The sequence below is a fragment of the Leopardus geoffroyi genome, chromosome E1, assembly GCF_018350155.1.
Source record: "Leopardus geoffroyi isolate Oge1 chromosome E1, O.geoffroyi_Oge1_pat1.0, whole genome shotgun sequence".
NCBI classification, from domain to species: domain Eukaryota; kingdom Metazoa; phylum Chordata; class Mammalia; order Carnivora; family Felidae; genus Leopardus; species Leopardus geoffroyi.
Genome location: NC_059330.1, coordinates 27549284 through 27569541, shown reverse-complemented (window position 1 = coordinate 27569541; position 20258 = coordinate 27549284). Strand labels below are relative to the sequence as shown.

Here is a 20258-nt window from a genome sequence, read left to right as displayed (position 1 = left end):
TGGTCACTTAACTGACTGAACCACCCAGGCACCCCACAAACCAGGCATTGTTTAAACTGATTGTTGAAGGGAAAGAAAAATTACTGGCAAGTGTGCTTCCATAAATGATATGCTAACTGGAAACAAAAGGAATTCAAAAATTTCATGAAAGAAGAGCTACCACCAAATAATTCCTTGGAGAGGAATGGCATGCTTTTTAATTAGTCCCTTAGTTACTCTTCCAGGCTTTCACCATATGAATCTAACAAGTAATTTGTGGGTATTATCACCGTGGAATTTATCTTCAAGCTTTACAAACAAATACCAAATAGAAGAATATGGGAGTAAGGATCAATATGAACAACTTATCTGTAAAACTGAAATCAAGGTGTTCTATGAATGGCAGCATAGAAGCTGCCACATAGTGATAAAAAGGATGGGATCTGAAATCATGGCTTATGCTTGAATTGTAGTTCCCCTTGTTGGCTATGTGACCATATCCAATTTTTTTCTGGTTGTGGAGTTTTAATGAAATAATATGTAAAATGCTAAGCACCATGTATAGATAGCTTCTACTAATTATTAATATCTTGATTGACTTTTCAATATTTTATTTAGTTCTAGCTATTTCAGAAACTTACAAAATCAAAGATCTTAAGTAACAATGTTTTCATGCTTAAACTGTTAGGTTTTAGTGAATTACAATTAAAATTAATATGGAAAGCAGACATAAAAGACAAACATGCAGACTTTGAATGTAAATATTAGTAAAAATTAACTGTGGGAAAATGTATTTCAGAGTACCAAATCGCTATCCTATTTTTCCTAACCCCAAACCAAAAGATAATTTCAAGTCAAACGTACAAACATATTAAGACTCCACGAACCCATCACCCAAATACAATGACTCACAGTTTTTTTTTTAAAAAGCAACTTCACTTAATACCTTTCATGCATTAATAAAAATTATGTTATTAAATTTCAACCCTTGAGTACACATGACTTTTTTTAAAGCAAATATCTTTTTTTTTTTTAATTTAATTTTATTTTAAGTAACTCTACATCCAGTGTGGGGCTTGCACTCATGACCCTGAGATCAAGAGTCACATGCTGTACCAACTGAGCCAGCCAGGCACCTCAGGTACACATAACTTTTAATATTTTGTGTGACAAATTGGAAGTACACACACAAAACACTTTTGTTGCATATCAAAGTATGATGGTGGTTGTCTTGAGGAAAAGCACTTACTTGTGCAATCATTTGAATTTTGAGCTGAATTAGCCTTGAAAAACTAAAACTGGTTATTCAGACTTGAGTATTTGGCAGATGTGTTCTTGAAAATTATAAAATGAGTCTGTCATTAGAAAAAAAAATAAGCTAGCTGCCTTGTCTGAAGGCAGTGCCAATGATTACATTTGAGTTTTCAAGCAAAAATTAGAAATTTAGAGAACTTGTATCCTCCACTGCAAGCTTCATAGCTTTCTTAAAGATTTTCCTGATGAGATGAGGTATTAACAAATGTGTCTTTAAAATCTGTTGTATAGGGGTGCCCTGGTGGCTCAGTCGGGTTAAGCGTCTGACTTTTGCTCAGGTCATGATCTCAACGGTTTCTGAGTTCGAGCCCCACATAGGGCTCTGTGCTGACAGCTCAGAGCCTGGAGCCTACTTCGGATTCTGTGTTTCCCTCTCTCTCTGCCCCTCTCCCACTAGTGCTCTGTCTCTCTCTCTCAAAAATAAATAAACATTAAAAAAAATTAAAACCTATTGTATAATAAAACATGTGAACATTTAGAAGAGCAGCATGATTCAGTAAATTCGTATTTTCCAAAAGACCAATGCATGATATAAAAGTATGCATGGGTGAAAGATCCATTCAAAGTTCAAGATGGACCAATGGATTTTCATGTATGTAATAGAGTATGAAAACGTCATTCATATGGTTCAGATTCCATATTGCAGCTAACTTTTAAGAAACTACCACTTGTTAAATTTTGGTGCAGTATCAAAAAAGAATATTTCTTGGGGCACCTGGGTGGCTCACTTGGTTGAACATCCGACTTCGGCTCAGGTCATGATCTCACAGTTTGTGGGTTCGAGCCCCGCGTCAGGCTCTGTGCTGACCGCTTAGAGCCTGGAGCCTGCTTCAGATTCTGTGTCTCCTTCTCTCTCTGCCCCTCCCCCGCTCATGCTTTGTCTCACTCTGTTTCTCAAAAATAAATGTAAAAAAAATTAAAAAAAAAAAAAAAAAGAATATTTCTTTTCCAACCGCCTATCTGGGTGAAGGTTGATATACATGTATGAAGCAGATATGAGCATCTGCCGTCTATAAAGCCAGGCATTAAAGAGATTTGCAAAAATGTGAAACAGTGTCACTCTTATCATTACATTTTTTTTTTGGAAGAGAGTTCATTTTCATAAAATGTTATGTTAACAAAAAAATGTTTTGTTAACATGTAATGGGTTTATTATTGTTATTTCAGGTAAACAAATTTAAAAATTTTATAGTGTGGGCCCCTTGCTGACTCAGTCGGTAGAGTATGTGACTTGATCTCGGAGTCATGAGTTTGAGCCGCATTTTGGTCATAGAGATTACTTTTTTAAAAAAAGTTTAAACAATTTTTTAATATTCAATTTCTAATATGTAATTATTAATGGATATAATCCACATAATTAAAAGCTCTTTGAGGTACTCAGTAAAAGAATCCTGAGACTGAAATGGTTGGGAACAGTTTAAGGCCGTAACTCTGGACTGTAAAAAGAATCATTGTAATCTGAAGTGGTAAGAAAGTACTACTTCATGGAGGAGTTGAGAATTGAATTCATTCTGGTATTAAGGTTAAGAAATATTGGGAGGCTGTGGTGAGGAGAATTTTCCAGGTTTCAGCATATATGCCATGTGTTTAAGATTTTGATTCTCCCAACTATTGTAAAAGTAATGCATTTTCATTGTAGAGGGATTGTAAGATTAAAAGAATGCATATTAGAAAAGAAATCACTTGTACTCCAGCCACCTGGAGATAACTGCTATTTGATTTGTTAAGTTAAACTACCAACTGCTTTATTGTGCCAAAAAGCAAAGAAAATGGAAAGACACAAGAAGTCAGCTTGAAAGCTAATGATATTTATTTACTTCGATCTCTTGATGAAAAGGGAAGCTGGTGTCTGCCAAACTTTTCCATTTGAAATTACTCCTTTTTTCTTTGTAATGGATAAGTATTTTTGTAGGGAGGTTCTTTGAAACTACGTGTGTATCCCATTCTTCATCAGACTTTCAGTGTACTTAGTAAAATGGGCTCAATGTTTTCTTTCTTTTTCGGGAGTGGGTTCAACATATTCTGTTTTATTTGATGATTATTGTCATTATTTTGGTGATAACATTGTCCCTGGTTTGGCCAATGAGAACTTTTTCTTTTTTTTTTAAAAAAAATTTTTTTTTTCAACGTTTATTTATTTTTTGGGACAGAGAGAGACAGAGCACGAACGGGGGAGGGGCAGAGAGAGAGGGAGACACAGAATCGGAAACAGGCTCCAGGCTCTGAGCCATCAGCCCAGAGCCCGACGCGGGGCTCGAACTCACAGACCGCGAGATCGTGACCTGGCTGAAGTCGGACGCTTAACCGACTGCGCCACCCAGGCGCCCCAATGAGAACTTTTTCAAACTGGCTTCTGTATCCTTTTAAATTCCTTGCTTTTTGGCACAAAAAGCAGTCAGTAGTTTAACTTATTTAACCTACTGATAACCATTTTAGAGCACTCTTGTCTTTTTTGGTCATATTCTAGAGTGCTTTGTTCTTGATTATTGATTATCCAAATATAACATATTTCTATAGTTTTTAAAACAAACACCAGCTAGATTTTTATTTTTTTATTTATTTTTAAATGTTTATTTTTGAGAGAGAGAGAGACATAGAGCACAAGCTAAGAGAGGCAGAGAGAGGGAGACACAGAATCCGAAGCAGGATCCAGGCTCTGAGCTGTCGGCACAGACCCTGACGTGGGGCTCAAACTCACAAACTGTGAGATCATGACCTGAGCTGAAGTCAGACACTTAACCGACTGAGCCACCCAGGCGCCCCACACCAGCTAGATTTTTAAAAGTCATTTAATCTATCAAAGAAAATAAAAGTCATTTAACCTCAATAGAGCACTTACTTTTTTTTTTTAAGTTTATTTATTTATTTTGAGAAAGAGAGAGAGCTTGTGTGCACGAGTGAGGAGGAGCAGAGAGAGAGGGAAAGACAGAATCTCAAGCAGGCATCTTGCTGTTAGCACAGAGCCCAATACAAGGCTGAAACCCACAGACCATGAGATCATGACCACAAGTCCGTCGCTTAACCAGCTGAGCCACTCAGGCACCCCAAAAGAGCACTTACTTTTGAAAAAAAACTATAATCATCCTATTTACTTCATCTACATCAACTCTAGTAACTAAGAGAACCTAAAATCAAAGTAGCTTTTTTCATATGGATATTCTTTTCTCTCTGCTAAACTATGGAGCTTTAGAACATTAGGTTAATATATTCATTTCTTCATACCTTGTGTTTCCATTGATCATTAGGTTGTCAAAAAAATACAATCTAGCAGTATAAAAGAAGAATATTTTAATACTCTCACAAATATGTCCAGACGGTATTGTATGTAAAACATGTTAATGGTAATACTTGAACAGTACCCTAAACTTGAAGTGTTTCTTTTTGTTAAGAAGAAATTGTTTTCTGAAGTATTTGGAAAGATATTTCCTAAGTATTTGAACTGTGCATTCCATTAATTAGTAATACTGAAATCTTTTAGTTTTAAAATATTTTAAAACTTGTGGCTAGCATGTTATATTGATTCTGCCTAGTATATATAATATACTGTGTCCTTTTTGTTATTGCAATATTATTCATTCATTAGTCAATGGACATTCACCAAGCACTAATTACTAGTAATAATAATAGCAGTAATCCTTTACTTTTACTGAATTTTCACTATAGTAAAATCTTGGATTGTGAGCAACTTGTTCTGCAAGTGTTCTGCAAGACAAGCAAACATTTATAATAAATTTTAGTTTGATAAATGAGCAATGTCTTGCAATACGAGTAGTACATGACACTGAATGTCACAATTGAGCTAGTGGTCTTTGAAATTTACTTTGACATATGAGTGTTTTGGATTATAAGCATGTTTCCCGATGAATTATGCTTGCAAACCAGGGTTTTACTGTATTTCATTGAACCTAATGCCATTAGTTATAAAATGCACATTTTTAATGTGCTGCTAAGAAAAAATCTTGTCAAATAAACTAGTATATACCATCCATTGTAAAATCACCCTAGCTTCAGAGATATTAAAAAGGGAAAAACTATCATGTTTTAAAATTGTTGACATAGGCACTTGACAATGTTAATTCATTTAATTACAGCAATCCTATGAGACAGGTGCCATCATTAACCTCATTCTTTTTTTTTTTTTTTTTAAGATTTTATTTGGCAGGAGGGAGTGCGGCGAGGGAGGCTGCACCTGGCTGGCTCAGTCAGTAGAGCATGTGAGTCTTGATCTAGGTCTTGAGTTTGAGCCCCACATTGAGGGTAAATTTACTTAATTAAAAAAAAAAATCTTTTAATTATATATTTTTAAAGTAATCTCTACCCCCATTGTGGGGCTCAAACACACAACGCTGAGATCAAGAGTCAGTGCTCCACTGACTAAGCCAGCCAGGCGCCCCTCATTTTTATAAAGAAGCTCAGCCACTGAGAGGTTATGTAGCTTTTACCAAGGTCATCCAAATATCAAATAATTTGAGAACAAAGATCCTAACTCCACCCTCAACTACTACCCTATACTGCCTTCAGCCAGGGTGATTAAACCAGTCACTTCTTTTCAGTTAATTCTGAGGAAAAGGAGGAGCCAGGTTAATAATTTATGCTGTAATATAATAAATGTCTTTATTAGAGAGATGCATAATAAAGTATGCGCGTGCAGAGGAGAGATAGTTTAACCCTTTCTGAGGAGGTGTATATGTACCGAGTCCTCTTCTGTCAAGATATTGTAGCTTAAAAATCATGTTTAGGTTCTTCTAACCTTTCTGTGTTGCTGTGGCTTTGTTTTAATCTTTCATTCGTCCTGGTGCAGCCAAAAAAAAAAAAAAAAAAAAAAAAATTCAAAATACCATTACATTCTTTAAAACACTTATGATGTCTTCATAGTATATAGACATCAAGATTCACTAGATGTATCTTATTAAAGTGAATTTCTAGAAAAATAAAAAGTTCAAATTAGCTAAGTAAATGAAGTTTAAATGGAATGTTTTCACAGGTGCTGGAGAAAATTTGGAGAATACAATGGCAGCCTTTCAGCAGTAAGTATATAAAAAGGTATTCTTTTACAGTTTATGATAAAGATTCACAAAGTGAAGATAGTATACACATAGCATCCACTTGTGACAGTTGTTTCTATTTTATTAAAATCGCTTTTTTTTTTTTTTTTTTTTTTTTAATTTAGCTAGTCTGAAGTGTTAAAAAGAGTGTTTGGCTTCTGCATAACTGAAAAACTAGATCAGAGTTGTGGGTAATCAAAAGATACTATAGTTCTAAAGCTGAAAGAAGACATTTGTAACAAGGAACATACTGTGTGTAATGCTAATTAGTCTTGGAGAGAAAGAGAAAAGGAGAAAATGAAACAACTGTTACACTGATTGCTGCTTATGAATAGGGTTATGTGTCTACCCTGTAATTCTTCTACAGACCTGAACCTGTAATCTGGTCTTTCTTGTTTGAAGCTTTATGAGTGCTGATCTTATTTTTCTGAATAAGATAAACTTTTTTCGGTGTTTCAATTATTCATATTTCACATAGATCTCTTTTAGGGCACCTCACAGAGAAGCAGCAGGAGAGACAGGAATGAAAGCTGATTGATACCTTGTTCTTTGTCTTAGAGTAAATGATCATCATCAGTCTGTGGTAATGGTGAAAACACTGTTTTATTTTCTCTGGAAAATAAGGCAGGGAATATGAAAAGTTAAACCCATGGAAGACATTGCCTTTCCATATTTAGTAAGAAAAATATTTTCTTATATATTTATTCAGCCATGTTTATGCATACAATTGGGGCTAAGAAATCAGGAGAATTTGGCTTAAGCTTTTGTTCTGTTTCTGTTTCTCATCATTCAAAGACACCTTAAAACGTAGATGTGGCTGGCTGACTCAATAGAGCACGTGACTTTTTATCTTGGGGCTGTAAATTCGAGCCCCACTTTAGGCATAGAGATTACTTAAAAATAAAAATAACAAAAAACACCTTAGAGTTTATTTTTCATATTATCAGGTCCAAATGTACTGTTTTTCCATATTCTAGTTTCATCTAAATCCTGTCTTCCTGTGTTTGTCATTGTTTATTCTTCCTGTTCTATAATACAGTGCATTTGGCTATAATCCCCAAATTCTCTTACATCTCTAAAAATGCAAAAACTTTCCTCCTGTCTGTGGAAAAACCTTTCCAGACTCATTTAAATTACTCTACGTTAAAAAAAAAAAATCAACGAATCACTTTATTTGTACAGTTTACACTGAGACGCATATTGGGTATGCACCCAATATACTATGATTTATCAAATATTTGATGCCTGGGATGTAGTGATATATATAATATCTGGGGGATAAATGCTTATAACTTTGAGTGATTCTAAGCATTCTTTATGTTTAAAGTATATTATTTTGTAAGTTTTTCTCCATATTTTTGGTTAAATTTTTACCAACCACCCTTATTTGTAACATTAAAATACTTGGTTAGAATAAACTATTCCTAAGGATACTGTATTTGTATAATAAGTTATTTATAAGGATGGAATGTAAATAATTTTATCTTTGAAGACTGTGATCGTCTGATAAGTTTTTTGATGTTAAAAGAATGTCTGATTTAGGTGGTTTTTACTTGATAGATACAACATTACATTTACTATGTTTAGTTGTTTGTCTTTTTATTTTCTTTGTTCATTTGTCTTATTTCTTAAATTCCACATATGAGTGAAATCATATGGTATTTGTCTTTCTCAGTCTGACTTATTTCACTTAGCATTATACCTTCTAGGTCCATCCATGTTGTAAGTAGCAAGATCTCATTATTTTTTATGGCTGAGTAATATTCCACTGTGTGTGTGTGTGTGTGTGTGTGTGTGTGTGTGTGTGTATCACATCTTTATTCAGTCATCTGTTGATGGACATTTGGGTAGCTTCTATATCTTGGCTATTGTGAATGATGCTGTAATAAACATAGGAGTGCATATATCTTTTTGAATTACCCATTTTATTTGGGTAAATATCCAGTAGTGGAATTACTGGATCATATGGTAATTTTATTTGTAATTTTTAACTTTTTAAGGAACCTCCATATTGTTTTCCACAGTGGCTGTGCCAATTTCATTCTTACCCACAGTGCACAATGGTTGCTTTTTCTCTACATCTTTGCCAACACTTGTTTCTTGTGGGGATTTTGTTTTGTTTTGTTTTTTTTATTTTAGAGAGAGAGAGCAAGTGGAGAAGAGGGGCAGAAGCAGTGAGAGAAAGAGAGAGAGAGAGAGAAAATCTTAATCAGGCTCCACACTCAGCATGCAGCCTGATGCAGGGCTTAATCCCATGACCCTGGGATCTTGACTTGAGTTGAAACCAAGAGTCTTATGCTCAATCCACTGAACCACCCAGGTACCCCATTTCTTGTGTGACTTGTCTTCTGACAGGTGTGAGGTGATATCTCATTGTAGTTTTTATTTGTATTTTCCTGATGATGAGTGATGTTGAGCATCTTTTCGTGGGTCTCTTGGCTATCTGTATGTCTCCTTTGGGGAAATGTCTTTTCATATCTTCTGATCATTTTTTAAAAAATGTTTTATTTATTTTTGGGAGAGAGAGACAGAGCATGAGTGAGCGATGGGCAGAGAGAGAGGGAAATAGAGAATCTGAAGTGGACTCTGCACTGACAGCAGAGAGCCTTATCTGGGGCTCGAACTCATGAACCACAAGATCATGACCTGAGCCAAAGTTGTACGCTTAACCGACTGAGCCATCCAGGCGCCCCTTTTCTGCCCATTTTTAAATTGCATTATTTGGGTTTGGGGGTGTTGAGTTGTATCATATTTTATATATTTTGGATACTAGCCCTTTATTGGATATGACACTTGCAAATCTTCTCCCATTCAGTAGGTTGCCTTTTAGATTCGTTGATTATTTACTTAGCTGTGCAGAAGCTTTTTATTTTGGTGTAGTCCCAATAGATTAATTTTGCTCTTGTTTCTCTTGTATGAGGAGACATATCTAGAAAAAATGTTTCTAAGGCTAATGTCAAAAATATTATTGCCTAGGTTTTTCTCCTAGTTTTATGGTTTCAGGCCTCACATTTAGTCTTTAATCCATTTTGACTTTATTTTTTGTGTATGATGTAATAAAGTGGCCCAGTTTCATTCTTTTGCATGTAGCTGTCCACTTTTTTCTGCACCATTTGTTGAAGAGACTGTCCTTTCCCCAATAAGCTTAATTTTAACCTCTTTTTAAGATTTGTTGTTGGTAGTGGTTTTTGTGTTTTGTTTTATCTTATGTATGTATCAGTGCTTTTGCTATCAATCAATACTTTTGTTTTCATTTAGAAATATTCTGTTAGTTCCTTAACTAATATTCTATTAGTTCTTAACTTCTAGGAGTTTTTTTTTTTTAAATAGCTGCTTCATGAGCAGCAAGAAAAAATCATGTAAACATACTATTTTCAAGGTACAGTATATTTAAAAGGAGTTATAATACATAACCAGCAAAAGATAGATACTGTGCTTAAGTACGGTATATCTTTGATAGGATAAGTAGTTGAGAGAGAGATAGTAAAAATATAATGAACAGCTAAAATTTAGATCTTATTTATGTGCATGTGTAGACATACACTTTACAGAGCATATATATTATGACACAGAAGTGAAGAGAAGAAGATATTAAAGAAAATATAAATAGTTGGTCAGGGAAGCCTGGTTAAGATTCACCAGAAAATCGAAAAGATACCAGGTCTAGAAGAGTTATCATTTGGTACAGAGGAAGAAGCTATTTTTAAAATGTGAAGTGTTTGGGTGCCTGGCTGGCTTAGTTGGTAGAGCATGCAACTCTTGATCTCTGGCTGTGAGTTTGAGCCCCACATTGGGTGCAGAGATTAGTCAAAAAAAAAAAAAAAAAAGAAAGAAAGAAAGCGGAAAAAATGTGCAATATTTCAGATTAAGATGTGAGGCTATGCAGACAAGATATGTCTAGGAAACTGAAAGGACCTTTAAGAATGTATGGAAAATTAATTCATTATAGTGGGGCTAAAGAAGTAATTAGGACTGACAAAGAAATAATTGCATCTCACAATTGCTTCCTTGCTTGCTTGCTTGCTTTTTCTTTCTTTCTTTATTTTTTGCATCTCACAATTTACAAAATGTCCTGTAATGTGGTTTATAAAATGCTTTCACAAACACCTTAGGTTATGAATATAGCTCCTCTGTGATTCCTTTGGTAGCAAGAATCCTTCCATATTGATCTCTCAGTCCCTAACACCTAGTTCTGGTGCTAATAGACTCACCAGTTGCTTACCAAATGATACATGGAATGGGGAACTTAAGAACAAAGCAGAATATTAACAGAAGACAGATGAAGGAGACAGAACCCCATCCATAATAAGCATAGAACCAAAAGCTAAGGAACTGTAATACACACACACACACACACACACACACACACACACACACACACACACACATTTACTAAGCCCTTGAGTATATAAAATATGGCTCCTAAGAGGTAATAAAACTAGGTTATTAAACCAGGCCGCCTTTGTAAATACCCATGGGACAATTTGATCCCCATGGTATTAACATGAATGGTAAAAGTAAGAAACAAATTGTTTTAGCAATAGCTGGAAGTGTAAGTTGGCAGGCAGTCAAAGTAATTAATCAGTGACCTAGTTCTCATGCTATGTTTTTCAGAATAATTAATACAGTACTAATTTCTCATCTATGAAATGGAAATAATAATAAACCTCAATGTTGTGAGGAATTAAAGAGATTCAAATAAATTCCTTAATATAGGGTCTGTTTTAAGTTGTTATGTATTGTTTCTCTGGAATTTCAAGTAATTTCATATCTTTTAGAGCTAGAGTTTTTATTTCTTTTTCTGGTAGTATTGAAGTCTTGGCTTCCTTTTTTCTATGTTTGTAATCAGCTTGTTAGAAATTCAGCTATATTATAAAAAGAAAGAAATTCAGCTATAAAATATCTAGTGCTTCAATTGAAGTAGATGCATATTGTTATTTATGGAAAATTTTGAAGGCCAAAGTAATAAAAAAATTTTCCTTTTTCTTGCTATTTTCTAGCTATTTCTGTATCAAATTTGGGATAATTTTATTAGGATAATTTACAAATTGTCCTGGATGCACTTACTATTGCTCTGAATTTTTATTAGCTTATTAATAAGAGATAAGCATACAATAAGTGGAAAGTATTTTTTATACAAATTCCTAAACATTTCTAAAAATAGCCAACATTTCAGCTAATGGCAAGCTTAATACTTAGATTTCTTAGGTAGAAGGTATAATTTTTTTTTTAATACAGGAAAATATAGTCTCTGCTCTTACTCTCCCTTCACATACTCATAGAAAAAAATAACAAAAGAAAAAGAAAGGAAGATATGCACAAGCCCAAAAATTAGTAGTAGCAATTTTTTTTTAGTTATCTAAAGGATTTTAGGGTTTTATTTCAAAACTGTTTGCTGGCTGTATGTATTGCTTACAGTTTCTACATTTTTTATTCTTTTTAAAAAAAACTGAACACAATAACAACAACATTTAAGGAAATTTAAAAATACAGAAAAGTAATTCTATGAACCTAAAATCTGTTTTTGTTTGCTTATTTCTTTTTGGATTTTATTTTTATCCATTTGTGGTTTTAGCAAACACAATTGACAAACAAATATTCTCTTTTAAAGGTGGATATCCTTTAGAAGAGGACACATAAAGGTAATTATTTACATCTTAGTAAGAATTACATTAAGGAGCCAGGTTTGTTTTTCTCCTAACAACTAGTAGTAATTAGGACACTGAAAAGGAGTGTTAATTAGGGAGGAGTAGGGGAGCAGTATGAGATTTTGGCATAAGGCATCAAGTGGCCTTTGGGATGGGAATTGGTGTTTTTTTTTTTTTTTTTTTAAGTTTATTTATTTATTTTGAGAGAGAGAGAGCATGTGCATACAATTAGGAGCAGAGAGGGAGGGAGAGAGAATCTCAAGCAGGCTCTGCAGGCTGTCAGCCCAGAGGCGGATGCAGGGCTCAAACCCAGAAACCATGAGATCATGACCTGAGCTGAAATCAAATGTCAGATGCTTAACAGACTGAGCCACCCAGGCGCCCCTAGGATGGGAATTGGGAATGGGATCCTAACTGGAGTGGATCATCAGAGGTAGGTGAAGTCAGAGAAAATGGGTAAGTGGTTGACTCCAAAGGCAAATTTTGGCAGTTACATAATTTTAGAATCATTAGATCTGGGATGGCCAAGGATCTTAATCTTCTAATCTAGGTCCCACTGGATTCCACTTACCATGACTTCATTCTTTTCTTTTCTTTTCTTTTCTTTTCTTTTCTTTTCTTTTCTTTTCTTTTCTTTTCTTTTCTTTTCTTTTCTTTTCTTTTCTTTTCTTTTCTTTTCTTTCTTTCTTTCTTTCTTTCTTTCTTTCTTTCTTTCTTTCTTTCTTTCTTTCTTTCTTTCATTTATTTTGAGAGAGCATGAGTGGGGCAGGGGCAGAGAGGGAGAGTACCCCAAGCAGGCTCCGTGATGTCAGCACAGAGCCCAATGCAGGGCTCAAACTCCTGAACCTACAGATCATGACGTGAGCCAAAACTGGGAGTCCAACGCTCAACTGACTGAGCCAACTAGGTGTCCCTCATTCTTTCTTTTTTAACCAAGTGAATTAACACACATTTTAAAAAAATTAAGAAATGGGGTGCCTGGGTGGCTCAGTCCATTAAGTGTCCACCTTCAGCTCAGGTCATGATCTCGTGGTTTGTGAGTTTGAACCCTGTGTTGGGTGCGCTCTGTGCTGACATCTGGCAGCCTGGAGCCTGCTTCAGATTCTATGTCTCGCTCTCTCTCTGCCCTTACCCCACTCATACTGTCTCTCTCTCTATATCAAAAAAAAAAAAAAAAAAGAAAGAAATGTGTTGGATACCTACAATATGCTCCACATCGTGAACATTAGAAAATATGTAACAGGGGCGCCTGGGTGGCGCAGTCGGTTAAGCGTCGACTTCAGCCAGGTCACGATCTCGTGGTCCGTGAGTTCGAGCCCCGCGTCAGGCTCTGGGCTGATGGCTCAGAGCCTGGATCCTGTTTCCGATTCTGTGTCTCCCTCTCTCTCTGCCCCTCCCCCGTTCATGCTCTGTCTCTCTCTGTCCCCCAAAAAATAAATAAACGTTGAAAAAAAAATTAAAAAAAAAAAAAAAAAAAAAGAAAATATCTAACAGACACAGGCCTTTCCTCTAAGAATTTAATATACAGTTGTAGAGACCTGACCTCTTATGAACCACTGGTATTTGTGGTTTAAGTGCATGGGAATATATTGCACAAACGTAATTTATCTACTTTTGTGTCTTCTCACCTCCTCTGCTCACCACAGCTCTACTCTTTCCATTCTTGAATTTTAAAAAAGTGTTTCTAGAACTTTCTCCCTGTTTCACCCATGTTTACTTTTTCTTCATCTTGAAGTGTCACCCGCGATGATTAGTGCATAAAGTGCTATGTGGGCATTTTACACATTCAGAGGTTTTTTAACAAGTAACTTACAGAGTACCAGCTGTGCAAGGTCTTGTGTCCGGGCACTAGGAATACAGTAGTAAACTAGATTTAGGTTATGATTTCACGGTTCATGAGTTGGAGCCCCATATTGGGCTCTGGGCTGAAGGACAGGGCCTGCTTGGGATTCTCTGTCTCTGGTCTCCCTCTCTCTTTGGCCCTCCCCTGCTCTCTCTCTTCCTCTCCCTCTTTCAAAAAGGAATAAATAAACATTTAAAAAACTGTTTTGTGTTGTATAAAATATACATCCCATAAAATGCAAAATCTAAGTATATAGTCTGATGAATTTTTTTAATGTTTACTTTTGAGAGAGAGAGAGCAAGCAGAGGAGGGTCAGAGAGAGAGGGAGACAGAATCCGAAGCAGGCTCTAGGCTCTGATCTAACAGCACAGAGCCTGACATGGGGCTTGAACTCACGAACCGTGAGATCACGACCTGAGCCCAATTTGGATGCTTAACCGACTGAGCCACCGAGGAGCCCCTGGCCCAGTGAATTTTAGTATGTATGTACCTTTGTAACCACCACCCAGATAAAGATACAGAACATTTATAGCACCCTTAAAGGTGTCCTTGTGACCTTTCCCAGTCCACACTTGTTGGACACTTGTACAACTTGTTGCCCCTAGATAGCCATTACTCAATTTCTGTTATTCTATATTTCTATTGTTTTATGATAAGTTGATTTTGCTAGTTCCTGAAAACATAAATGTAATCATACAGTATTTATACTTCTGTGTCAGATTTTTCTTTTTTCAGTTTATATCTGTAAGATTCACCCATGATGTGTGAAGTAATGTTATCTGTTTTTTAATAGCCAAATGCATTCATCCCTCTCAGATATATACTTAGCAGAAGTGGAATTGCAGGATCACATGGTAGTGTATATTTATACCTTCCAAAGTGATTGTACCAATTTATATTCACACCAGCAATACATGAGGATTCCAGTGCTCCACTGTCTTGCTAATTTATTGTCAGGCTGTTTAATTTTAGCCATTCTAGTGGATATGTAATGCTATCTCATTGTGGTTTTAATTTACATTTCCCTGTTTGACATTTGATTTTGGACATCTATTCATATACTTATTGGCCATTTGGAAATCCTCAGCTGTGAAGTGCCTGTTCAACTTTGTGTCTATTATTTTATTGTATATTGTCTTTCTGCAAAAGGCATTTCAGGCAAAGGGAGTATTCTTTTTTGTTGTTTATTTACTTATTTTTGAGAGAGAGAGAGTGAGCATGGGGGATGGACAGAGAGAGACACAGAGAGAATCACAAGCAGCTTCTGTGCTGTCAGTGCAGAGCCAGATGTGAACGCATGAATCGTGAGATCATGACCGAGTCAAAACCCAAGAGTCAGATGCTTAACCGACTGAGCCACCCAGGCATTCCAGGCAAAGGGAGTATTGAAAGAGTGTGGGGCTGCTTGGAAGGTAAGGTACATTGTAAGGAGGTACAGAGAGCTAATAGTGTCATCACGGCTTTGGGAACAAGGAAACTGAAGCATAAAGAAGCTAAATAACTTGCCCAAGTAAGTGGCAGACCCAGTATTTGAACACAGACTCCAGTGTCTATACTTCCCGCCCCCCCCCCCACTTTATTGAGGTATAATTGACAAATTATAATATATTTAAGGTATTTAACCACTGTGCCTGAGTGGCTCAGTTGGTTAAGCGTCTGACTTCAGCTCAGGTCATGATCTCCCAGTTTGTGAGTTCGAGCCGTTCAGGGTCTGTGCTGACAGCTCAGAGCCTGGAGCCTGCTTCAGATTCTGTGTCTCCCTCTCTTTCTGCCCCTCCCCTGCTCTCTCCCTCAAAAATAAACATCAAAAAAATATACAATGTGATGAATAGATATGTATATATATTGTGAAGGGATTCTTACAATCAAGTTAATTAACACATCCATCACCTCACATAGTTACCCTGTTTTTGCTCAGTGTTTGTGCTCTTAACCACTGTGATATATCCTTTATAAAAGTGATAGGATCTTAGATGTGAAAGGAAACTTAGAGATTGTCTGATCTGATCCTTTCACTTTTTCTTTTTTTCCCCAATTTTTAAAATTTTATTTTATCATGATAAAATATACACAACATAAAACTTGCCATTTAATTATTTTTAAGTGTACAGTTCAGTATCATTTAATCTTCACATTACTATGCAACCATCACCACTGTTAATCTCCAGAACTTTTTCATCTTTCCATATCAAAACTCTGGACCCATTCAATTAATAACTCCCTTACCTTCTCCCCCCAGGCCCTGGTAATCACCATTCTACTTTCTATTTCTATTAATTTGACTATTCTAAGTACCTTTATATAAGTGGAATCATTGAATATTTGTATTTTTATTTTTGGCTTTTTTCACCTTGCATAGTACCTTAAAGATTCACTCATGTTGTGGCATATATCAGAATTCCTTCCTATTTTTAAGTTTTTTTTTTTTTTATTTTTAAATAATCTCTTCATGCAACATAGGCCTCAAGCCCCAAGATCAAGAGTTCATGCTCTACCGACTGAGCCAGCCAGGCTACCCAGAATTCCCTTCATTTTTAAAGGCTGAATAATATTTCTTTGTAGGTATATCACATTTTGTTTATCCATTCATCAGCTGATAGACAATTAAGTTGTTCCTAATTTTCACTATTATGAACAATGCTTCTATGAACATGGTTGTATAAATATTTCAGGTACCTGCTTTCAGTTTTTTCTTTGTGTATTCAGAAGTGAAATTGCTGGATCATATGGTAAATCTATGTTTAGTTGTCTTGAGGAACTGCCATTTTATATTCCCACCAACAGTATACAAGGGTTCCAATTTTTCCACATCCTGGCCAATACTTTTTTTTTTCTTTTTCCCTTCCCTTCTTCCTCCCTCCCTTCCTCCCTTCCTCCCTTCCTTCCTTCCTTCCTTCCAAAAGTGTGTGAAATAGTGGGATTTTTTTTCTTTTTTAAAGTTTAAGTATTCTCTAACCCAACATGGGGCTTGAACTTATGACCACGAGATCAAGAATCACATACTCTTCCAGTGGAGCCAGACAGGTGCCCCTCTGATTGTGGTTTTGACTGGATTTCCCTAATGATTAGTGATGTTTATCTTCGTTCCATGTGCTTATTGGCATGTCTTCTTTATAGAAATATCTATTCAGTTCCTTTCCTCATTTTTGAATTGGGTTATTTTCTTGTTGTTGAGGTTTTTTTAAGGAGTTCTTTATATACTGTAGATATTAATCCTTTATCAGGTAGATGATTTGCACATATTTTCTCTCATTCTGTGGGCTACCTTTTTACTTTGTTGATACCATCCTCGGTACACAAAAATTTTTAATTTTGATGAAGTAGTTTGTCTTTTTTGTTGTTGTTGTTCTTTTGTTTCCTGTGCTTTTGTTGTCACAGCCAAGAAATTATTGCCAAATCCAGTGTGGTAAAGCTTTTCCTGTATGTTGTCTTCTAAAGGTTTTTTTCTTCTTAGGAGTTATGGTTAGGTCTTTGATCAATTTTGAGTTTATTTTTCAATGTGGTGTTAGGTAAGGATCCAACTTCATTCTTTTACGTGTGGATATCCAGTTTTCCCAGCACCATTTGTTGAAAACACTATCCTTTCCTCATTGAATTGTCTTTTGTACCCTTGTTGAAAATCATTTGACAGTATATGAGAGGGTTTATTTCTGGACTCTATTCTATTTCATTGATTTATATGTCTGTCTTTATGCCAGCACCATATTGCTTTGATAACTGTAGCTTTGTAGTAAATATTGAAATCAGGAAGTGTGAGTCTTCCAACTTTGTTCTTTTTCAAGATTGTTTTGACTCTTTGAGTTTCCTTGAGATTTCATATGCATTTTATAGTTTATTTATTTATTTTTAGTAATCACTGCACCCATAGTGGGGTTCAAACTTACAACCCTGAAATCAAGAGTTGCATGCTCTTCTGACTGAGTCACCCAGGTGCTTCTCATATGCATTTTAGGATGGATCTTTCTATTTTTGCAAAATCATTGGGATTTTTATAAGAATTTCATTGAATGTGTAGATCAATGTATCTTAATAATAAGCATTCTAATCCATGAATATGGGATGTCTTTCCATGTATGTGTATCTTATTTAATTTCTTTCAGCAGTGTGTTGTAGTTTTCATTGTACAAGTCTCTTATTTCCTTGGTTAAGTTAATTTCTAAGAATTTTTTATTCTTTTTGATGCTATTGTAAATGGATTGTTCTGTTATTTCCTTTTCAGATTGTTCATTGTTAGTATACAGAAACATAACTGATTTTTGTGTGTTGATTTTTTTTAAGTTTATTTATTTGTTTAGAGAGAGAGAGTACATGAGCAAGGAGGGGCAGAGACAAAGGGAGAGAGAGAATCCCAAGTAGGTTCCTCACTGTCAGTGCTGAGTCCAACATGGGGCTTGAAATCATGACGTGAGTGGAAATCAAGAGTTGGACACTTAACCGACTGAGCCACCCAGGTACCCCTATACAACAAGTTCATAGCAAAGCAGGAACTGATATCCAGACTTTTTTTAACTTCTGATCCAGTGTTTTATTATTTTTATTGTTTTTAAGTTTTTATTTAAGTAATCTCTACACCTAATGTGGGGCTCAAACTCTTGACTTTGGCTCAGGTCATGATCTCACGGTTTGTCAGTTCGAGCCCTGCATCAGGCTCTGCATTGACAGCATGGAGCCTTCTTTGGTTTCTATCTCTCCTTCTCTCTCTGCCCTTCCCCCACTCTCTCTCTCTTTCAAAATAAATAAATAAACTTAAAAAAAAAAAAAAAAAAAGAGTTGCATGCTCTTCTGATTGAGCTAGCCAAGTGCCCCCTGATCCAGTGTTCTTTCCATTATACTGGGTTGTCAGGAATATGGATAGCGGGTTATGGAAAGGGGTAACATGATTCTCTTGTTATGTGTTTACTTTAGAATATTTTCACATCAATAAATCTAGTAGATGACAGTGTAGAGAAATTTTAGCGTTAAGAGATTTTTTTGCTATTTGATTTATAACTCCGAATTTTTACATCTGACAAAGTTAAGTTTACTTAACTTTCAGAATGTCATTATTCTTTGCATTTCTTCAGTGCAGTTACAATTGGAACTGATATGCTGGAATTGGACTGCCATATCACAAAAGATGAACAAGTTGTAGTGTCACATGATGAGAATCTAAAGAGATCAACTGGAGTCAATGTAAACATCTCTGATCTCAAGTACTGTGTAAGTAACAATGCATGATGAACTACTATCTAATAGATACTAGAGCCTGTAAGATTATTAAAAGCAATGAATGCCAGATAGTGTTTCAATAAATAATAAAAAATAAATGATAGTGATTAAATAATGAATGTCAAAGAAAATTTTAAAAACTATTCTAGGGGCACTTGTGTAGCTCAGTTTGTTAAGCATCCAACTTCAGCTCAGGTCGTGATTTCACGGTTCATGGGTTCAAGCCCTGTGTTGGGCTCTGTGCTGACAACTCAGAGCCTGAAGCCTGCTTTGGATTCTGTGTGTGTGTGTGTGTGTGTGTGTGTGTGTGTCTGCCCCTCCCCTGCTTATGCTCTCTCTCCCTCTCTCTCTCTCTCTCTCCTTCTCTCTCAAAAATAAATAAACATTAAAAAAAAAAGAAAACTATTCTAATTTCCAGTGAGGATTTGTACTTACTACAGACACCTGTGGATACATTTTGGAGACTTATTTTTATAAATATTTTAACAAAATTACCAAAGTCTTCAAATGTAAAACTACTAAAATTCAACTTGCTTGAAGTATTCTACAATTTATTTGATTCAGATTAAATATATGAATTAATTTTAGTCTTCGAGGATAGGAAATCTGATTTTAGTGGTTTACATGCCATTATAGTAAAGACTGATAAATGGATGGGAAAAATAAATGCTTTATTTTACCACCTAAAGAAAACTTATGTTAACAGGATACTATCTGTATGTATATCTTGTATGTTTTTTACATGGTTATGATCCTACTGTATATTATGTATATTGTGTTTTTAAACACTTTAACATTATGGCATGATACACATTTTTCCATGCTTTCTCATTTAATAGACTTTAGTTTTTAGAGCAGTTATCAGCAAAATTGAGCAGAAAGTACGGAGTTTCCACTAACTTCTGAACCTGTACATGTACAGCCATCCCTTCCCCCCAACCCCCTGTCAACATCCTGCACCAGAGTGTTACATTTGGTACAATCTATGAACCTGCATTAACACATCATTGTCACCCCAAATCCATAGGTAACAGTAGGTTTATTTTTATTTATTTATTTATTTATTTATTTATTTATTATTTTTTTAATTTTTTTTCCACGTTTTTATTTATTTTTGGGACAGAGAGAGACAGAGCATGAACGGGGGAGGGGCAGAGAGAGAGGGAGACACAGAATCGGAAACAGGCTCCAGGCTCTGAGCCATCAGCCCAGAGCCCGACG

At 35.5% G+C, this 20258-nt stretch overlaps 1 protein-coding gene across 1 annotated transcript in view; it reads left to right on the top strand.

Annotated features, from left to right (window-relative positions):
* GDPD1 (glycerophosphodiester phosphodiesterase domain containing 1) overlaps nucleotides 1–20258 on the top strand; it is a 51040-nt gene that overhangs the window by 6942 nt on the left and 23840 nt on the right. Inside the window, exons 2-3 of the mRNA XM_045488196.1 lie at nucleotides 6278–6320; nucleotides 18893–19028. Coding sequence (XP_045344152.1) covers nucleotides 6278–6320; nucleotides 18893–19028 — 179 coding nt within the window. The remainder of the gene's footprint in view (nucleotides 1–6277; nucleotides 6321–18892; nucleotides 19029–20258) is intronic.